At 57.2% G+C, this 21,299-nt stretch overlaps 1 protein-coding gene across 6 annotated transcripts; it reads right to left on the reverse strand.

Annotated features, from left to right (window-relative positions):
* Window positions 1-13: 13 nt before the first annotated feature.
* Window positions 14-19,588, reverse strand: ING5 (inhibitor of growth family member 5). 6 transcript variants are annotated; one of them, XR_006736750.1, is made up of 11 exons: window positions 19,480-19,588; window positions 17,628-17,699; window positions 15,028-15,194; window positions 13,349-13,460; window positions 13,079-13,172; window positions 5,617-5,752; window positions 5,402-5,463; window positions 3,786-3,974; window positions 3,439-3,477; window positions 2,911-3,209; window positions 14-2,822 (listed from the first exon to the last, which is right to left on the reverse strand). XR_006736750.1 is itself a non-coding variant. In XM_045558767.1 (10 exons), the coding sequence occupies exons 1-10, from the start codon at window positions 19,514-19,516 to the stop codon at window positions 3,182-3,184; spliced, it is 936 nt and encodes a 311-aa protein (XP_045414723.1). In that variant the 5' UTR covers window positions 19,517-19,588; the 3' UTR covers window positions 14-3,181. The 6 variants fall into 6 exon arrangements, 3 of the variants coding, with proteins under 3 accessions (XP_045414723.1, XP_045414724.1, XP_045414725.1); XR_006736751.1 differs by having other exon boundaries at window positions 14-1,798; window positions 1,948-3,209; XR_006736752.1 differs by having other exon boundaries at window positions 14-3,209; window positions 3,344-3,477; window positions 19,480-19,587.
* Between the last annotated feature and the right edge of the window lie 1,711 nt (window positions 19,589-21,299).

The following is a 21,299-nucleotide window of genomic DNA, read 5'->3' on the forward strand; positions in this document are numbered from 1 at the left end:
TGTACTTTCAAACGTTTATTCCAAAAAATACTTTATTTATTAAACAATATATCCATAATCTGTAACATGATCCAAAAATACAGATATACATCTTTACATTATTTAATAAAAAGATTTACAATATTATCTTTCCTTTACAAAGGGAACATAGACAATTCCTTGGAAATAAAACGTAACATTCATGTTAAAGCTGCTCATCTTTTTGGATGAAATGTGGTTAAAGGTGAACACCACAGAATACATACATAGGGAGAAAGAAACTTCATAAAACTCTCTCCTGAATGAGAACACTTTTCTTACACTTCCCCCATTTTAAAATTCCTCTTAGCACAGCTAATGAAGACCAGCCACTGTCCGCTAAAAATTTAGGAAAACCTTAAATCTTCAATGCCCGTATAAATGTCCCTCGTGGTGGTACTGTGACCCGCGGAGACCTGACCTCCCAGTCCCACGACAGGGCAGCCTCCTGGCTCTGTGGCTGTGGGGAAAATGCTCTGGGACAGTTGTTGCTCAGAGCAGGCCCTGCTGCGGGCTCTCCCGGTCAGGTCAGGAGGCCAAGCGCAGCGCGGCTGCTGGGACGGGAGTGACACAGAGCTGGCCGCTGTCCCCATCCATCCCGACAAGCCCTCCCGCCACCACTGGCCCACACAGCTGCTCCTGGCTGCCCCAGGCCTGCTGGAAGACACCCGGCCCCCACGGCCCTGGCCACGCTGCTCTCAGGAATGCCCGCCCGAGGGGCCTGACCACACAGGCAGACGGCCAGCCGCTGCGCAACCTCCCGCGGACCTCGGCTCGTGTCCGTCCCAGGCAGCAGCGGCAGCACATTCACAGATCTGAGGGACTCCGTTAACAAACCTTTTTTTAAAATGCAGCATGCCTTGTCCTAGAGGGAAACTAGGGGACTTCTTCACCTCGCTACTCTGACACAGCACTAAGAACAAGGAAGGGGACTCTGCTTCCCCTCCATGCAAAACACTCCTTCCCTCACAGGTAAACCCACGGCCCCGGAGGGAGGAGCCACGTCCCTGGCTCAGGTAAAGCTGCCAGAGCCACCCACTGGGTCCAGCCCAGACCCCTCAACCCAGGAGACAGACAGGGCTGGCTCCACAGCCACCTCCAAGGCCAGGTCTGGAGCCAGGCAGGCGTGGAGGGGGCCCTGGCCCAAGACTAAACCCCCGAACCACGGGGGCGACGCGGGGACAGTGCAAGCAGCACCATTCCAGCCGTCCCTGCGCGGGGCCAGGGCAGGCCGGGGGCAGGACCTTCTCTTCCACCCAGACGGCCATTCCCGAGTGTCCCCCCTCGCAGACGGGCCAGCAGTGGAGAAAGGCACTCAGGCAGCGTCCAAACAGCATCCCGAGGACTCCTCCTACTCTGCTCACGTTTCCGTGTGTATTCCAAAGCTGTATGCACATTATTTTGGAGATATGATTCTAAACGGCAAAAGTAAACACTAAAAACAGGTAAGCACAGAAACTTCGAAACGAGGCCAGAAGCCACAGGGGCGCTGACGGTGACAAGCAGGTCAAACGCGCTCCCGCGAGGCCAGTGTCCCTCCCGGGCATCGAGGCCGACCACACCAACAAATGCACCTCTCCCCCGCGCCCACCGCGCGTGTGGACCATCCCGAGGCGAAGCGCGAATGTTAAATCAGCTCCTACAGAAGGCTCAGGCTCTGCCCGGCACAAGCTGTCCATACTTACCGATCCCTCTCCACAAAAAATGGTGAAAGAGTGAAGAAAAAAATTTTTCCACAATTTATTCTCTACAATCTTCAAACACCCGTGTTAATAAAAAGCTGTTATTACAAAGGAAATAAACCAGGTCACTAGTTTCACAGCCACAGCTGAGACTGAGGTGAAACCGGCCTCCCTTCTCCTTCCGAGCGGCTGGACGGCACCTGGGACCCCACAGGGACATGAGCTGCAGCAGCTGCCGAGCACCCACCTGCCCTGCCCACACCGGCCGCCTGGGGGGCCTGCACGTGCCCACTGACCCCCGCAGGCCCAAGAGCAAGCCCAGCCCTCGCTCACGCCAGGAAGGGCAGGCAGCCCGTGTGGCCGGAGACCTGCTGGGCATCGGGTCTGGCCGTCCCGGCCGTGCCTGTCCTCTGACGTGCTCTGGCGGGAAGTGGCCCAGATCCCAGCGCTTCACAAGTTCCCCTCCGCGCTGTTTCCCGTCCTGGCGAAACGCTAGGGAATGGGAGGGAAGACGAGTGTGGCTGTCAGAAGGACCAGCCCACCATGCCAGAAGGCCCACAGCGTAAAAACGACTTTTCCTAAACTGGGAATTTCACGCCTCTGTTCTCTCACGGGTTTCCTCTTCTGGTGTGAGGACAGACTCTGAGGGATCCCCTACCTCCTCCACACGCAGGCCGGAGGATTTGGGGGTCTCAGGACGCTGTCACACACATGTATCCCAGATCCATGTATGCACTGTACCCACTTACTACCAAAAAGATGATTCAAAATCGTTTGGTGAATGCTGATTAAACAGAAAGTACACTCTAGTTCCTTAACTGCACTGCAGAAGCACTACTGCGGCACGACAAATTCACAAACCGCGTCGCGCCACGGCCCTCCTGGACAGTCAGCTCCCACGGGACCGGACTCACGTCACGGACACACAGACCCACAATCGTCATGCAATCACAATAATCTCATCTTCACAGTAAAAACGTCAGGAATTCCCAGAGCAACGGGACGTCAGCCCGGCTGTCACGCGTCTCTTATTGGTGCTGGTCGTGGTCACTGACAGCCGTTTGCTAATGAAGAGCCGTTTCCTCTGGAAGGTGACCCCCCACGGCAGGACCGGAGTCCGAGCTGGAAAGGCAGTGCACGGTGAGGCTGAGGCCACCTGCTCCCGAGAGGAGCCCCCAGCCCTCCCCAGGCACGTCGGAGCTGTCCTCACCAGGGTCCAGGGTCGCCAGCATCGGCATCAGAGCTGGGCACGCGGGGGCCGCCCAGCAACTGAGGCACCGGCCCCCACGCATGTGAGTGACAGGTGTGCTTACGGCGGCGTCAGGGTACGCGGAGCCCCGAGCTGCACAGAACGGTCCTGGGAAACTACTCACAGACTGCACGCGCTGACCGCGCCAGCTGCGAAGGGGTGGCAGTGTACCGGGTTAAAAAGTCTCCACTGTGCCGAGGCTGCGCCTGGCGCCGCATCCCCGCAGGCTGGCTCAGCACCTGCTGCACTCGGTGGGAGGTCTGTATAAAACATCACAGGAATAGTCACTGTGGCAAGTCCCTGTAAGATCACTGCCCTGTGCACACAGGGCTTGGTGGTTTCTTGCCTTAGGAAACTGATCAGAGTTACAACTGGCCATTGAGTTCTTAAATACCCATCACACAAGGTAGCTTTGAAATGGAGAAAATATTGCAACGCGAATGAGGGACCTATCGGCTTCTCTTCTGACCGCACGCGGCTTCTCCTTACTTCTTCTTCCGCTTCTCCTGGACGCACCGCGGACAGAACCTGCGGCGAGGAAGGCACAGTGAGTGACGCCTTTCGCGCGGTCCCCCAGCACTCGGGGCCCCCAGGTCCCCCTCCGCGCGTCCCCCAGAGCTGCCGGGCGCTGGTGAGATGGCGCCGGATGGCAGGCACAGCGGGCACAGCGGCACGGCCCTCGCTGCCGGGAGCTTGGGACGCAGGTCACTCCGTCCTCAGCGTCCGCCTTGAGGCTGACAGGCTCACACCAGCGAGCACTCTGCCCTCACACTCGCACGTCCCCCCGACCCAACGGGCTGGTCTTTCCCAGCTGCCGCCAGGCCGCTGCTGCCCACCGTGGCTGGAGTCCGTGGGGTCGGGTGGGGTGGGCCGGGCGGGCCGACAGACCCCAGGCCCCGGCAGCCCCGCGCTGGCTGTGGAACCTGCGTGTTTCACAAGGGCTCCCTGACGATTCTGGGCCGAGCACGTTCTGGAGCCTCGGACACAGGCTGCTCCTCAACAGTCCTGGACAACAGCAGCTGCTCCTGACACAAGGGAACATTCTAGTAGGTTCCCCAGGCGGGAGGCGGCTGACGTGCATGCCATGGACACACGACAGCAAACATGACCTCCCGCCAGGCACGAGGCCGAGCCCAGGGCCCTCGGCCCTAACACTCGCCAAGAACCAGGAGCCCCGGGCCTGGCCTGCAGCGCTGTGTCCGCCAAGAGAGCTCAAATCTTAGGGAACAGGAGAGCAGCCTGAATGCTCAGTGATCCATGGAAAGGTCACAAAGAAGCCTCCATGTCCCTCCACACACCCGTGTCCTGCCCTGACCCGGCTCCCGGTGCGTGGGACAGCCACCCTCTCTTCCCAGCGCCCCCCACACCTCCCGCCGTGAGTCCTGCAAACTCAAACTCGCCAGATTCAGTCACGAATCAGACCTCCCTGCCCCGAGCCACACACGCCTGTTCTCTGTCCCACATCCGACAGCGGAGCCACACACAGTCTCAGCTGTCACGGTGCCTGCCTGCAGCTCCCGCCCACCACGTCCGCCCGGTGGGGGGCACGGCCAGGGACCTGCACGTCCCTGCTCAGAACTCCAGGCAAACGGTCCCTGGGTGCGCAGGACGCTGCATGGTGCCATCTGCGCCCACGAGACAGGCTTGTGTCAACGTCACGTGACATCAGTGAGCTGGACGGACCAGGGGTCCACCCTCCTGTCCTGCCACTGTCTTCACACCACAGACACGAGGACAACGCGCTCTCGCCGACCACGGACTGGTCCGAGGGAGCTTCAACCGAGTTACCATGACAACCTCTCGTGCTGCCCTAAAGCAGCCGTGTTCCTACAGTGTCACTTTGAGAACGGACGCCCATTCTTGGCACGTACAAACAAAACCACTTTGGTCTTTATGCAAATGAAGTCCTAGGAAGGACAGTGCCAGCCGAACGCAAGGAACCAGGCGACGGCTCAGCCCGCCCGGCCCCGTTAGGGACAGCCCGGGCACGGCCGCGGGCCCACACTCTGGCTCAGCGTTCTGTCTCCTCTCTCCTCAAAACCTCCCTCGGGGACAAGAGCCGTCACTGCTCACTTAAGAGATCTGTCTCCCCTTGCTCGAGAGTCAGGATGGCTGGTTTTCAGGAAGACGACGTAAACGTAAATGTGATACAAACATAACAAATGCAGTCCTGGGGGAGGTGGGCAGCAGACCACCCTCTGCAAGCGCAGCCCAGGCACCAGGGCCAGCGCCGAGGGGCAGGGGGGGCACCACAGCCACACCCACAGCCACCAGCCCGCCTTGCCCGCGAGGCGCAGCAGGAAGCGCGTGCGCAGCCACGGGGTCCCACCACGCCCAGCTGCTGCCCGTCGGCACCGCCACGCTGCCCGGTCCCTGCAACCAAGCGCCTTCTCTGGGGGGGGCAGCAGCCCGACAGGCTGGAAGGAAACGGAGCGGGCAGCCCCGTACTGACCATTTTCCTTTGGGCTTCGTGGTAAGGTCCACACAGGCAAAGTGAAACCACTCGATCGGACACTGTGAGGTAAAGGGAGAAGCCACCGTTAGCGCCTCGTCTTCTGCACGTGAAGCACACAAAACGCCAACACCCCCCACCCGACCCCACGAGACCCTGCCCAGGGCACGCACGTCCCACGGGCCACGCTGCCTGTGACGGCACCGCACACTCACGTCCGGGTTGTCACAGCCGATCATCTCCCCGTAGGAGACCTGGTGGCACAGGCAGTACGTGGGCTCGTTGGGGTCCACAGGCATGTCCAGCACGTCGGACGGGTGCACAGACAGGATGGTTTCGGTGAACTCCGACCTGGCGGGGGAGGCACAGATACCACTGGAGGCCACAGCGGCAGAGCCGGGCAGGCGGCGAGGCCGGCGCTCACGTCTCCGGCCCTTCTGCCTCTGGGTCAAGGTTCCCTCACCCCAAAACCAAGGAGGTCATTTTTCCAAGCAGGAGATCTGTGAGGTGCTCTGAGCCACTCTTCGTGGATAAATGTGCTTCCGTCTTCCTTGTTTAGAAACTGACATGTTAATAGTTCTCGAGCCCCTGACTGAGGACGTTCGCCGACTAAGCATCCCCTTCAGGGATGTTTTCTTCCCAAGTCAAACATTTTCAATCAAACCCTCAGAAACCCCTCGGACCAAGCAACGGCCTTCTAAGAATTTATAGTAAGAAAAGACGTGGCCGGGCATGCTGGCCACACCTGTCATCCCAGCTACTCGGAGGCCGAGGCAAGAGGATCCCTTGAGCCCAGGAGTTGGAGGTTGCAGGAGCTGTGATGACAGCAGTGCACTCAGCCTGGGCAGTAGGAAAGACGTGGGCAGGGAGATTTCACTAGAATACCATTTACCACAAAACTCTAGAAGCAGCAGGGGCAGCAGGGGTGCAGGTGTGGCACCCCCACGGCCACTCAGACCGGATGCGGCCAGGGCACATGGGCACCTGGGAGGCTGCAAAGCGCAAGGCTAACCGCACAGCGTCGGGGTCCGGTCTCACGCTGGGCTCACGAAGCCACCCTCGCCTGGGTCCCTCCGCAAGCCTTCCAGGTGCCCCTCCCCTCTGAGTGTCTCTCCAAGGCCCCTGCCGCCCCCAGGGCCGGCAGACTCCACCGCCCACCACCAGACAGCTGACATCTGTGACAACCTGCGTCCAGACCCAGCCCGGCCAGCTGCCAGACGGCCGGCGCAGTCACCGCGCTGGACTCACCCTCCTCCCCCCCGGAACAGCAAGAGCATCCTGTGCGCAGGCCCACCACGCGTCTACTCGGACCTCGGCCCCTAAATCCACCAAAGCAGCAGCTGCCCCTCCCTCCCTCCCTGGAGCTGTCACCCCCACCCCCGGGCCCTGCAGCAGGGGCCACTCCCGCCCACACTGCTCCGCGCCCCACAGCGCCATGGTCCCAGCAGCTGAAACTCCGCCCTGCCCAGCCCCCCTCAGACCCCGGCCCGCAGCAGGCGGCCACCACCACCCACCACCACCGTCCACACCTCGGATCTGGGTGGAGACTCTGCCTATTTGAAAGGAAATTTATTCTTTCATTTCGGCATTTTTAAAATAAACTTGCAAGCTGCAGGGCAGGACGGACGCCACGTTTCCGTCAATGCAGAAAGAGAGGAATCTTCCCTAACCCACGCTCCGGCCCAGGAACACAGATCTGCCTATGAGGATGCCGGTTCACATGGGGGACGTGGCTGGGCAGACAGACCGTCACCAACAGAGAGAGATGAAAAGTTGGGGGCCCGGCGGGAGCGACGCCACCCTTCTCCCGCGTGCCCGTCTGAGGCTCCCGCGCCTCTGTAACCACACGCATGTGCGTGTGCGCTCGGGCCCAGCAACACACCGGGACTGCCCTTGGCTTAGGCACCACCCAGGGGGCTCCAGAGCCCGTCTGAGGCTCCACCTGCCCCCTGCTCCGTCTCTCTCTGGGAGTGACAGGGTCCGCGCTTTACGCCTGACGTCCTAAGTGTCACAGAAGTGTGTCCGAGTCCGGATGTGCTGCCAAGGCTGCTTCCAGGCAGCAGCTGCGCGTGGCCCTTCAGGCGAGAAGGCTGTTTCCTCTGCTTGTCCTGAGAAGGGCCCGTGACCAGCTGGACGCGGCCCTGCCCTCCAGGCCCACACGGCTGAGCGGGGCGCCCTCCTCAGTCTCCCCCACGCTCCGTCCCCTGCAGGCTCCACCACGGCCACCTGTGCCTGTGCCCAAGAGGCGCCAGCGCTGGCACTTGACCCGCACACAGCAGAGCTGCCAGGTTCACGGGCGCTGGCCAGATCTGAGGGAGTGGGAGAGGCCGAGGAGTAGGAGACCCCTAGCAAGGACGCGCGACAGCTGAGCCCGGCGTGGAGCCTGGCGTGGAGCCCTGCGCATCGCGGCCGCACCACCCGGCTCGCAGCCCCACCCGAGGGCTCCGTGGTGCCACTGCACACAGGGGCAGACGGGACGTCTCGGGCAGGCCAGGTGTCCCTGACTCATGCTGGCCCTACCGGCCACAGAGGTGTCCCCCACACCATTCCCTGGGCGCAGCGGCCCCTCGCCGGGCAGTGTCAGGGAGCCTGCCGTGCCTCCCCCACGTGCCTCCCCAGCACCCCAGGCGGCACTGCTGGGCTGGCTGCACCCAAGCGTCGGGATCCCAGGGGCTTCAGAGGACACGCCCCCTTGGTCCACACATGCGTGTCCTGCCCTGCCAGAGAGCAAGGCCGGGAGAGCCATGGTGCCCTCGGTTCACGGGACCTCCCAGACAGGAAACAGGACGTCTGTGGGCTCTGGCCACCCTGCGCTCCCTGGACCTGCAGGGAGCAAGGTCACAGGGACACAATCGAGCACCTTCCAGTCTCCGGCGGGAAGAGAGAACCTGCCAGGAAGCAGCAGGGACGGTGAAGCTGCAGCACTGGCAGGCGCAGCCGTGGGACCCGCCGTGTCCGTGGGGACGAGACGTGGGAGCTCCAGGCCCAGCGGCAGGCAGGCTCCTGCACACACCGCTGTCCTCGGAGCCACGCCGCGCACAGCCCCAGCAGTGGGCCCAGGGGTGGGGTCCGCCCGTCAGTTTCTCAGGACACGCCCCCTAACCACCAGCACCGTCCCTGTGTCCCTGTGTCCCTGCCCAGCGCCCTGGACATGGCTCCAGATTCAGAGCAGGCCTCTCTGGCCCGTCTGGCATCTGTGCAATAGGACAGCAGTCACACCGCCACCCGGGCACACGGGAAGACACGAATTTGCACAGAAGCGCTAGAGCCAGCCCGCTAGCCACAGGGGACAGCGGTCTTCACCACCTGTGACCGTCCCTTCTCATCTGCCTTCAGACGGCAGCGGCAGCACCGTGCAGCGCACGGCTTCTGTCAGGGCAGGAAAAGCTCCCGACGTGTTTACGGAGACGGGTCCGAGATGTACCAGCGGCCCCTGCGGTCCCTGGAGCACGGCCGGGCCCTCAGGGAGGACGTTCCCAGCACAGGGACCTGGGGTTGCCTGCACCAGCACGCAGACCCCAGCGTCTGCAGTCTCCTGCCGAGGACGCCTTTGAGGTGACAAGAACCACTCCCACTTGAGGCACTGCCAGGCTGTGGCCTTGGGGGCCGAGGGGGAAGGAACAGGAGACGCAGAGCGCTGTGCCCACCACAAGTGACAACACAAAACCCAACAAAGCGCAAAACCCACATTTTTAAAGGCGTGGGAAAGCTGTGGAGCAGCGAGGGCTCCGTGCCCAGGGACTGGGGGCCACATGGAGCAGGCACAGCCACCGACACTCGGGAGCACACGCGGTGGCCCTGCCCCAGAGACGTCTGCCTGGCCCAGGGGCTGCCCGGGCTGCAGGGCAGCGGAAGGGCAGAGGGACACCCCTACAGCCTCAGGACCTGAGAAGGGGCCTGTTCAGATGCAGCTGCCACCTCCCCGTCCGGCCTGTGCCAACTACAGAAGCAGCTGGGGCAGGAGGTGACACAGCAGAGCTGGGCATCACCAACGTGCGGACTGAGCCTACGGCACCTCCACGGAAGGCAGGACCAAGGCGTCCTGGGTGCCCACCAAGCGGGGGGAGGTGAGGAAGCTCAGCCCACCCTGACCCTGCCCTAATGCAGCTCAACCTGCGTGGACCACACGGAGCAAACACTGCAGGGGACAGAGAAATGGCCTTCTCTTCTTTCAAACCTAAGGTCAGACAGATAATAAAAAAATTATAAGACATGAAAAAGCAGGAAAATATGACTGATAATCACATTATAAGATGTGAAAAAAGCAGGTGGTGGCCAGGCGTGGTGGCTCATACCCATAGTCCCAGCAGGAGGCTGGGGTGGGAGGATCACTTGAGCCAGGAGTTCGAGACTAGCCTGGGCAATATAGCAAGACCCTGTCTTTTAAAAAAAAAAAATTTTTTTTTAATTAAAATTAGAAAAATTTTAACAAAAGACTTAAAGGACTTATCAATAAAAAGACTTCTACCTCTGGGCATGACATAGTAACAGGAACTTGCCCTCCTACTGTGAACAACTGGAACACAAAACACAGCAAACAACTGTTTTCAGACACTGGACAAAAGGTAGCACGGGACTGTGACCTCGACAGAAGGTAAGCAAACAAGAAGAGACCCATGACCACCTGGGCGTCCCCAGAGGAGACCACACACGCCCGGGGTCCTGCTGAGCTGCACAGGTGCTGGGACCTGGGGCGGAGTCCTAGGAGCAGGCAGCTGTAGGGCAAACGCTCTGCACAGACCTGCGTGTGCGTGCAGGGGGTGAGAACACGGCGCAGCTGTGAAGCGAACGACGCCCAGTGCTCAGACAGGCCGGGGACATCTGAGTTCCAACATCCAGGGGCAGGGAGCTCGGAGACACGAAGAGCACCCAGAAGAGACCGCAGGAGGGTCCTGCCCTCCCCCCTCCCCACCGTGTGCATAACCAGCCTGGAGAAAAGCTCACCCTGACCCCGGGGTTGGCAGTCTCCGCGAGCGAGGTCTTGCGGGGGCACGCCACGCTGCTCACTCACGCATTTCTTACGGGCGTGTCAGGGTTACAACAGCAGAGCTGCGTGGTCACAACAGAGACAGTGCTTGGGGCCCACAGTCCTAAGTACTGACTGGCCCCTTTATGAACGTTTTCTACAAAGATTGGAAATGAACAGGCAAAGGGCGAGCTGACCCGCGAGCTGACCCTAGGCTGGACGCAGCGGTGTGATCACAACGCCTGGGCTCGAGCATCCTCCGCTCAGCCTCCCGGGCAGCCGGGAATGCAGGAGCCACCACCGCGCCCCACGGTGACCATGGGCCAGACAAAGCAGACCTCGAGGCAAAGCATGTTACTGGGACTCAAGAGACGTTTCCTCATGGTAAAGGAGAAAAAAAGAAGCCCTACGTGTGTATGTACCAAGCAAAGCAGCATCAAAACAGATGAAGCAAGAACTGGGAGACGGACAGGACTGAGAAGAAACAGACGAATCCATAACGAGCTGGAGATCTGAGGCCCCCTCTCTCCACGACTGACAGAACAAGGAAACAGAACAACAGGAAGGACACAGGGGACTTGAGCAATACCGTCACCCAAGTCTTCTGACATCACAGAACACGCTACCCAACGACAGTAAAACACGTTCTTCTGAAGTTCACACGGGACAGTCAAGACAGGTGACAAACTGGGCCCTAACACAAGTCTCAACCGATTTTAGAGGATTTCAATGACAATGTTCTCTGACCACAATAAACTAAAAACTATATCGAGAAAGTTATCTGAAAAATCACAAATTATTTGGAAATTGAGAAACATACTTCTACATAAGTTATAGGGCAAACAAAAATCACGAAGAAAATCTTAAAATATTTTAGGCAAAATAGAAATAAAAACATAATATCTCAAAATCTGTGGAATGCAATCAGAACAGTAATCAGGAGGAGGAATAAAAATCAACAGTCCAAGCTACGTCCACCTTCGAAAGCCAGAAAAAGAAAAGTAAACCCATGTTCACTAGAAGGAAATACAGAGTAGAAACAAACGCAACAGAAAACAAAAAATAGAGAAAAACAAAGCACCAACATCAGAGCAGAAAGAGGGACCCCATCACAGATGCCACAAGGGTAGGAACGTAGTATTAACAACTTGATGTCAAAAAAAAAATCTGACAATTTATATAAAACAAATGTCTTGAAAGACACACGTCACCAAACTGACCAAGAAGAAACAGCCTGAATACCTGCACAACTTTAAAGAAACTGAGTGCACCACCAAAACGTACACGTAAAGCATCACTTCACTGTATGTAAGTTACTCCTTGATAAAGTTCATTTAAAAGGCTAAAAACAAAAGCAAGACTAAACTACGATACATAGAGTCTAGGAATGCACAATTGGAAGGTAAGACTATAAAAAAACACGGAAGTAAACACTATAGCAGTCTGGGTCACGTGTGGTTGGGGACAGAGAGAGGAGGTTGCCGCTTGGACGGGACGCACGGATGGGCTTCTCGCAACAAAGCTGGTCACCACCTAGCTGCTAGTCACTAACTAGCTGCTAGTCACTAACTAGCTGCTAGTCACCAAGATGTTCACCTCACAACAATTCCTTTTTTTTTTTTTGAGACAGAGTCTCACTTTGTTGCCCGGGCTAGAGTGAGTGCCGTGGCGTCAGCCCAGCTCACAGCAACCTCAAACTCCTGGGCTTAAGTGATCCTCCTGCCTCAGCCTCCCGAGTAGCTGGGACTACAGGCATGCGCCACCATGCCCGGCTAATTTTTTCTATATATATTTTTTTAGTTGTCCAGGTAATTTATTTCTATTTTTAGTAGAGACGGGGTCTCGCTCAGGCTGGTCTAGAACTCCTGACCTTGAGCGATCCACCCGCCTTGGCCTCCCAGAGGGCTAGGATTACAGGCGTGAGCCACCGCGCCCGGCCACAATTTCTTAAACTGTGTTTGTTCTGTGTAGTTTTCGGTACCTGCGTATCACTTTACAATACAAAAGTGTTGTTTTATTTAAAGATAAAAGTGTAAACACCAGGTTTAAGAACCAAAACTTTTCCCCTTTTTTGCTCAAGAAAAGCTAACTCTTCTGACCCCGAACTGTCTGAACGGTCTGCAGAGAGGCGACTTGGCATTCTGCCACTTCCTCTGTAGCCTAAACGCCGCCTCCAGGAGGCAACGCTGCAAAGCCCTCTCAGGGAAGGTGTCAGCGCGAGAACGCCTTAAATAAAATATCTCGCAGAAGTTCCAGGTAAATGACATGTATATTTAATAAATGCGGTCACACAATTTAACAATGAATAGATGCAAAATATATATTTATATATAAAATAATTGAGAAATATATATAAAAACTCAAGCTACGTAAAGAGTGGCTTAGACTGAACTCTGTCGACACGCGGGCACCCTCCTCCTGCCGCCTGGGGCTGCCCCCGGGGCTGCGCGGACCCCCGGCGCTGGAGGCGGCTCCCGGTGCAAGCCCAGCCCTGCGGCAGCAGCTCTCAAGCCCGGGCAGGTCCCTGTGACACTGAAACGCCATGCCGGTGACAACGGCACGGCCCTCACGGGCTACGGGAGGACAGGCTGGCTCAGCAGGTGTGGAGCAGACGAGCTCCCCCAGCACCCGGCGGCACCCAGGGGCCGCCCGTGTCTGCACGGCCTGAGGGGACGCCGTCGGGTGTGCTCCTGGGGGAAAGGGGCTCTTACCCTGCTTTGTGCTTCTTTTTCTTTGGAGTGTCCTCCTCCGACGCCCTCCTGCCTCGGCCGCGGGACGCTCTTTTTTCTTTCTGACCCCGACCTTCTGAAGAAAAAAAAAAAAAAAAAAGAACCACATTATTTTCACAGAATTCAGGAACGCAAGACAAGATCTGCCCAGACATGGTATTTACCACGCTATGCCCAATATGCCTATTGGCAGCACTCTTCAAAACCCCCCAGTTAACAGGGACGGAATGAGGGAAAAATTAACAGACTTGCTTTTCAGCCCGCGCCCCCCGGAGCCCTCGAAGTCGCTGCCCTCCATCTTGTCCTTCAGGTCGGCCTCGAAGCGCGCCAGGTCCGCGTCCAGCCTGCGGATGTGCTTGTCCACCTGCAAGAGCAGGCCCAGAGTCTTACTTCAAAACAAAAGCAAATCCCCTCGGAGCTCGCAAATGCACTGAGAGAGCACTTCCTCGCCCTTTAATCCAGTCTTCGATTAACAAAAGCTCTACTGAGGCCAGACCCACTATTTGAAAGTTTATGCGAGGGTCTTGTTTTTTCTGCGTATTTTGACACATCAACAGAATAAACCCTACTGACGGAAAAAACATAAAAGAAGGCAACAATGAGCATCAGAGTTGTGAGATGTGTGGAATAAGGGTTGGGGACATCTGGTTAACAGAATCCTAATTTAAAACTGTGACCAGGCACAGAGGCACACCCTGCAGCCCCAGCTGAGGCGGGAAGATCACCAGAGCCCAGGAGTTTGAGGCCAGCCTGGGCAACACATCAAGACCCCATCTCTAAAAAAACAAAAACTTAAAGACCAGATTGGTTCTTAAAAGAATCACCAAAAACAAAAAAGAAAACAGAAAGTTACTCTTTGCTGTAGGACAGGACCAGATGGGAGAAAGAAGAAATAGATGACAACATGGTCAAAGCACCAAGCACAAGATAACCGCCGAGTCACTCAGAGGGGACAGGCTCCTGCAGAGCGACCCCAAGGACCCTGCTCTCCACCCAGCTGACTCGTGGCATCGGCCAACACGGCGAGGTCACGTCCGCAGAGCAGCACCCGCCCCCTCTCATCTGAATAAATGAGTCTGAAACTTCACTGTGCGTCGGGGCAGCTGTCACTGTCTCCGTGACAACTAACCAAAGCTAACCTTTTAGAGAACAGCCTGCCTGCTCTGGCGACGTGGCAGTTTGGGGCATCAACATCCCACGTGGGAGCACTAAGTTCTCCTCGAGTATTTCAGGATCTCAGGGACATCACAGGGCAATGGCTTTGTGCCCCGACCTGAGCCCCAAGTAAAACAGAGTTGGGAGGAAACTGGACCAAAAAATCTAGTTTACCTAAAGCTGACAAAACCAAATATTGGAAAGATATATAAAGACAAATGGCTCTCCCAATCAAATGAACAAACAAAAAGGGCCCATAAAGGAAAAAAAAAAAAAAGAACACAGGAATGGTCCCAGCTGAAGAACATCCCTAATCCCTAATCTATACTTTATCTAGAAGAATCCCCTATCAAAGACAGACTTCCACCGCACATGCACTCATTTCTTCTTTTTCAGACAGGATTTCTGCTGTCGTCCTGGCTGCTGTGCAGCGGCATCATCGTAGCTCACTGCAACCTCCAACTCCTGGGCTCAAGTGATCCTCCTGCCTCAGCCTCCTGAGTAGCTGGGACTACAGGAGCCACCACATCCAGCTAATTCTTTCTAGTTTTAGTAGAGACGGGGTCTCGCTCTTGCTCAGGCTGGTCTCGAACTCCTGAGCTTACGCCATCCTCCTGCCTCGGCCTCCCGGAGTGCTGGGATTACAGGCCTGAGCCGCCACGCCCAGCCACTGCACCCACCTCTGAGGAGCTTTTTTCTGTTGTGGCACGAAAGGCAGGGGTGAGTGCCTGCGGGAAGAAGCCCGGGCCCCGCCCCTGGGCCCGCCCCCTCCTCACCATCTCGTAGGTCTGCATGGCCAGCTGCACCTTGTCGTCGCTGTACTCCTTGCACTTGCTGTAGGCGCTCTGGATCTTCTGCAGGTGCTCCACCCGCTGGTCTGGGGACAGGGTCTTCACCCTGGAGATGTACTCCGCAGCCAGGACGTCGATCTCGGCCTTCTTATCTGATGGAGAAACGGGTGAGAAGCTAGCCCTGCACGAGACACCAGCCTGGCAACGAATAAAGTCTGACAACACCAAGTTGTGGCAGAGATGCGACTGACACAGACTCAGGCTCTACTGGCGGGAGCACACGTGGGCACAACCATTCTGTGCAAACAGCCCGGTACCGTGTGGACGCACACACTTCACAGCAGGGCACCTTGCCCAGGGCACGCCCAGCTCACGGCTACTGTCCAGCAAGTGGTGACAGTGCCCTCGGGCACCATTTGAGTAAGTGATTCTGCAGTCACCTTACCTATGACCTGGCATACTATTCTTGGTTATATGTCCTAAAGTCGGAGTACTTAGGCACCAAGATACACATGGGAAAACATTCGTAACAGCAGAAAACAACCCTAACGTCCAATCCACAGTAAAACCGACAAGCTGTCATCCACTCACACAACAGAATGCCACCCAGCCACAAAGAGACCGAGCTACAGCTACACACAACATGTGGCTCAATCCCACGAGAGGTGATACTGAGCAAAAACAGCAAGACAGAAAGGAAAACAAACGGCAGGATTCTATTAAAACCAAGGGTAGGAACACACAACTCTCAACTCCTTGGTTTAGAGAGGTGCGAAAACTATTGCTGAAGGTGGTGAAGGACTATCGCCAACGCAGGGTGGTGGCCCCTTGGCAGGGGAGGGATGTCATGACTCGCAGAGTCACACAGGCTTCTAGGATTTCTCCATCTGAGTAGTGAAAACAACTTCACCTGGTAACATCTGTTAAGCAATCTACAAACACTTTATGCTCATTTATGAATGTATGCTATAGTTCACAAGTAAAAACAAGTCTGTATGTTCCCTAGTCAGGATGCTGGACCTGAGTAAAAAATTCAGCTACTCCAATCCTGCAAAAAGTGTGCCCAACATAATGAATGAAAAACCTCCCACATCAAAACACATCATTATAAAATTTAAACTCTCAGGGATAAAGAGACTATACCAACAGCTTCTGAATAAGAAAAAAAAAAAACAGACCACACGTACAAAGGAAACGGCATACTATTTCTCAACAGCAACACGGAAGCTCGGTGCCGGGGCAGCAAGGCCTTCGACACAGAAAACAACTGCCAGCGAGGACCTCTATGCCCAGCCAAACTGTCAACCAATACGAGACTGCAACAAACACATTTCAGACATGCACGTTACAAGAAATGTATCTTTCCGTGTACCTTTTTTCAGGAAGCTACCAGAGGAAAGGCTCCACCAAAACAAGGGAGCAAATAAAAAAAAGAGGATATTTAAGATCCAGGGTACAGGATCCCACACTGAACAGGGGTCACGGGAGATCCCAGGAAAGGCCCAGGGCAAGAACTGTGCAGCAGGTCTAGACTCAGTCGGGACAGAGGGCAGGTGACCCGATGGTCAGGCCACAGGGAAAAGCCCTTGGAGGTGGGAGACAGGGAGGGTGGAATATGGAAAACAAAGCCAACAAACAAGGCAGTTAGTAACTCCAAAAAAAAATGAAGTGATTCAAAAAGGTCACATGACTCAGTTTTAAACTACCTGTATGGCCGCCCGGGTAGGAACACCAGCACTGGTCTCACCACCAAGTCTAACACACGACACGTGAGACCCGAGAAGCGGTGTGTGTGCATGAGCTTGGGGGGCGACTGGAGAAACACATCTTCACTTGCCGTGACACACGAGAATACGTCAAGTCCAAACTGACAGGAAATAAGAATTAGCAGGCTGGGCACGGTGGCTCACACCCAGAATCCCAGCACTCTGGGAGGCCAAGGCAGGAGAACTGCTTGAGCCAGGAGTTCAAGACAAGCATGAGCAACATAGCAAGACCTGTCTCTACAAAAAATTTAAAAATTAGCCAGGCACAATGAAGTGCCTCTGTAGTCCCAGCTACTTGGGAGGCTGCAGCAAGAGGAACACTTGAGCCCAGGAGTTCAGGGATGCAGTGAGCTATGATCACACCACTGCACTCCAAACATCTCTAAAAAATAAAAAAGAAAAAAGAATTAGCAACAAAAATATGTTGTTCAGAAACAGGGAGTTAAATTAAATACCAAGAGGCCAAAAAGTACCATCTAACATTTTAAGCTACTAACACACTTTGAAAATAGAAAAATCTTAAAAGGAAACAAAAAGGCAACAAATATTTTGACTAGAAAGGATGACAGTAATAAAAATGTGACACGAAGATGTGTAAGAATCCAGGAACCTAAATTTGATTTTAAAAGTCCCAGCACTCTCTCCAAGACGCTGCGTGATGCCCACAGCCCAGGGCGAGGCCACAGCCCCACCACACCGGGGCCCCTCGAAGCCTTCCGCGCCCGCACATCCCCCTGCTGCCTCTGCCCCTGGCCTTGGGGAGCTGCCGGCCCGGCTGTGAGAGCCCCATCCTGACTACCCTGACAGGCCTGAACCCACCTTCTGTCCTCTGGTCCAGCTCGCGCATCAGCTGGAAGTTCCTCTGAAGTTCACACGGAAGGTTCTCGATACCTAAAACACAAGACATAGAAGTCGTGTACGTCTCAGGAGCAGGGCAAGGACCGGCCTCCAAAGTTTTACAACTGAAGTTTACAGTGACAAGCCCACTCTGTCGTCTGCTTCTGTCAGGGTTTAGGGGACAGGAGGATTCAGATCTCTTTTTAGGGATAGGACCAAACAGGCTGACAGGCTTCTGGAGTTAGAAACCAGCACCAGCAGATGCAGCCACATGACTCCCCCTCCCAGGCCACACCCAGCCCCTCCCTCTAGATCCTCCACCTTGGTGAGCAGCATCCCCCGCGGCTCAAGCCAAAAACCTGGGGTCCTCCTTGATCTCCCCCACTTTACCCTGAGAAAGACTGCACCAGGCAGTGTAGACCACACTGCCCAGTAGAACTTGATGCAAGAATGGAAATGTTCTCTGAGCTGCCCAGCACAGTGGCCGCTGGCCACGTGGGGCTACTGAGCAGTGGAAATGAGACTGGTGCAACTGAGGGCCTCAACTTTTAATCTTACTGAAATAGCCCCGCGGCTGGTGGCAACAATACCGGACAGTCAGCCGAGAGGACCCGGCCGCCCCACTCGCCTCCCGCAGACGCCCCAGCAGTCCTTTAAAACCCATCTCTAATCTGCTGCTTCAAGTCCCAGCGGCTGCCCCGGCTGGCCCAGAGGGCGCCACACACGCCCCACACAGCCACAGAGCAGCCCTGCACCCTCCCCGGCCGCTCCGCTCTGCCCAGCTCTGCCCAGCCGCGACGGGGCACCGCCCTGCCCGCTCTCCACCTGCTGGGTTCCCTCAGGGTCCGCAATCTTCTGTGAACTTTTTACAAACCCATGTGCCACACCTGACAGCGAGGTGCAAGGACACGGGCGGTGTTTGCTTTCCTGGCCGCTCAGCCCAACACCTGGCCGCAGCAGGTGCTCAGGAGCCTCGATTCTGTGCCTTCACGCAGGTGACAGAACTCGCACTGACCCCTCCTTGGGAGGCCCGCGGGGCAGGCACGCGGACAGCAAAGGACCTCCACACTTCTGCTCTCCCAACAGGGGACCCCTCACACGCAGGCCCCAAGACACCAGAGCAAACTGGTGCGTCCCCTTGGGGCAGGGCTGGGTCCTGCTCTGCCCCCGTGCCTGGGTGGCCCCAGCTCTGAACACCAGGCTCACTCCCCGCTCTCTGCCACCTGGGCAGGCCAGAGCGGCCCCAGGCCCGAGTGGCCGTGGTGTCCCCAGGGCAGCGGTCCCACAAGGGCACTCCAGAGCCTCCCAGCCCAAACACGACCCCCGCGACCCCCGGGCAGTCCCCACACCACACGTGGGTTCTGCCACGCCCCCAGCAGGTAGCCGTGAGCAAGCTACCGAGCCGCTCCGGGCCTCGCGTCCGCGTCCGTAGGGAGTGGGAAGGAATCACCCACTCGGGTCTCGGGAGGCCCGGCCGCTACCGCCCTTCACAGGGACGGGACCGCGGCGGGTCAGGCCAGGCGGGGAGAGCTGCGCCCAGCAGCCCGCACGCCCGCCCTCTCCAGGTGCGGCCCACCTGCTCGGCCGGCCGGGGGCGTGGCCTGAGGGCGTGGCCTGAGGGGGCGGGACCGTGTCCGGAAGCCCCGCCCCGCTCCGTCGGCCCCGCCCCGCCGTGACGCACCTGAAATTGGCGCGGCCGAGGCGGCGGCCCCCGCCCGGCCCCCCGCGCCCCTCGCCCCCCGCGCCCTCCGCCCCCCGCATCCCCCGCGCCCGCAGCCCCCGCCCCGGCGCCCTCCCCGCCCAGCCCGGTCTGCGCGGCGCGGGCGGCGCTTACTGTCCAGGTAGTGCTCCAAGTACATGGCGGTCGCCATCTTCGTCCGCGGCCGCGCTCGGGGTGCGCTCTGTGCTCGTGGGGGCGGCGCTCCCTGCTCACGCGGCGCGCGACTGGCCGCGGCCGCCGGGGCGGATGGCCACGCCCCCCAGCTTCCGGTCGGCGGGGGGCGGGGCAGGCGCAGGGCGGGAGGCCGGGGCCGGGGCCGGGGCCGGGGCTGGGGCTGCGGGGCGGGGGGCGCGGGTCGGGCGCGGGGGTAGCGGGGTCTCCGGCCGCGCCTGCCCGGCCTGTGCCCGCGGGGCCTGGCGCCGACACGTGGCCTCGGCGGCCCTCGGCTCCCGCGCGCGCTGTGGGCCCCGCCCGCCCGGAGCAGCGCCTCCCTCCCCGCCCGCCGGTGGCGCCTCCGCCCGGGGGAGACCTGGCGCGCAGGTGCGGGGAGACAAGCAGCCACGTGAGCGGTGGCCGGTCTCACCGGTGCCCACTCCCCGTCTTCCCGGCCGCGCCGCCGGCTCCACCTGCCCCGTGGGGGTGGGGGCGTGGGCTGAGGCGCGCCCCCGGCCAGCTCCGCCCCCGCTCGCCGGCTCGGAGGGTGCCCGGGCGCTCTAGACGGGCCGCCGACCACTGCGTGCAAGGAGCGCGGGGACCCGCGCCCCTGCCCGCGTGCTCGAGCCCGAGACTCCGCGTGGTCAGCTGCCATCCGGCATGACCTGGCCAGCGCAGCAGCACTGTCATGTTTAAAATGCATTTTGCCCCTTCTCAAACTCTTCCCCAAACCCCAAATGTTGAAAAATAGAAACATTTATCGTTGCCAATTCTACGTTCATTATAAAAATTCAAACCATGTAGGAACTTACAGCTTCCGGCCTCCCCAGGGCCCAGAACCGATTGTCTTGCCCACTTTTGAGTCCAAATGTTAGCGGTTTGGGTGCATCCTTCCTGGCCTTATTTATTTAGTGCTTAATGAGATCGTGAATGCACGTGGCTGTACACTGCCCACTTTGTTTGTTTTAAGTGACCTCTTTTAAAAAAAATTAATAGACTAGCTTTTCCATCAGTTCTAGGTTTATCAAAAATTGAACAGAAAGTGCAGAATTCCCATTTACCCCCCTGCACAAACACACACACACACACACACACTCTGTCCCCTATTATAAACATTTTGCGTTAGTGGCTTACATTTGTTAACAGCTGATGAAAACTGTTAACCAAAGTCCATCATTGACATCGGGGCTCACTGTGTGGAATGTTCCATGGGCTTAGACAAACGCGTGCTGTCAGTTATCCCCCATTACATACACCGATCATCCACCCACTCATCCCTCTCTCCTTCCCCGCAAAACTCCTTGGCAACCACTGATCACTTTACTGTCTCAATAGTCTGCTTTTTCCAGAATGCCACATGATGGGAACCATACGGTATGAGTCTTTTCAGAAGGGCTTCGCTCACTAACCAATATGCATTTAAGGTTCCTCCATGCCTTTTTGTGGCTTAATAGCTCATTTCTTTTCAATCTGAAAAATATTCCAATTATGGATATACCATAGTTTATCCAATTACCTATCGAAGGACATCCTGGTTGCTTCCGAATTTTGGCGATTATGAATGGAGCTGCTGTACTCATTCGCGCGCAGGTTTCCACGTGGACGTAGTTTCCAGGGCATTTGGGTAAATGCCGAGGAGGGCCATCGCTGGATCTACAGCAAGAGTATGTTCGGTTTTGTAAGAAACTGCCAAACTATCCTTTTGTGCATTCCGACCAGGGAATAAGCGTTCTCCTTGCTCCAACATTCTTGCCAGCAGGGCCAGGGTTCTGGACTTTGGC

This window comes from Lemur catta, chromosome 8 (genome assembly GCF_020740605.2).
Source record: "Lemur catta isolate mLemCat1 chromosome 8, mLemCat1.pri, whole genome shotgun sequence".
NCBI classification, from domain to species: domain Eukaryota; kingdom Metazoa; phylum Chordata; class Mammalia; order Primates; family Lemuridae; genus Lemur; species Lemur catta.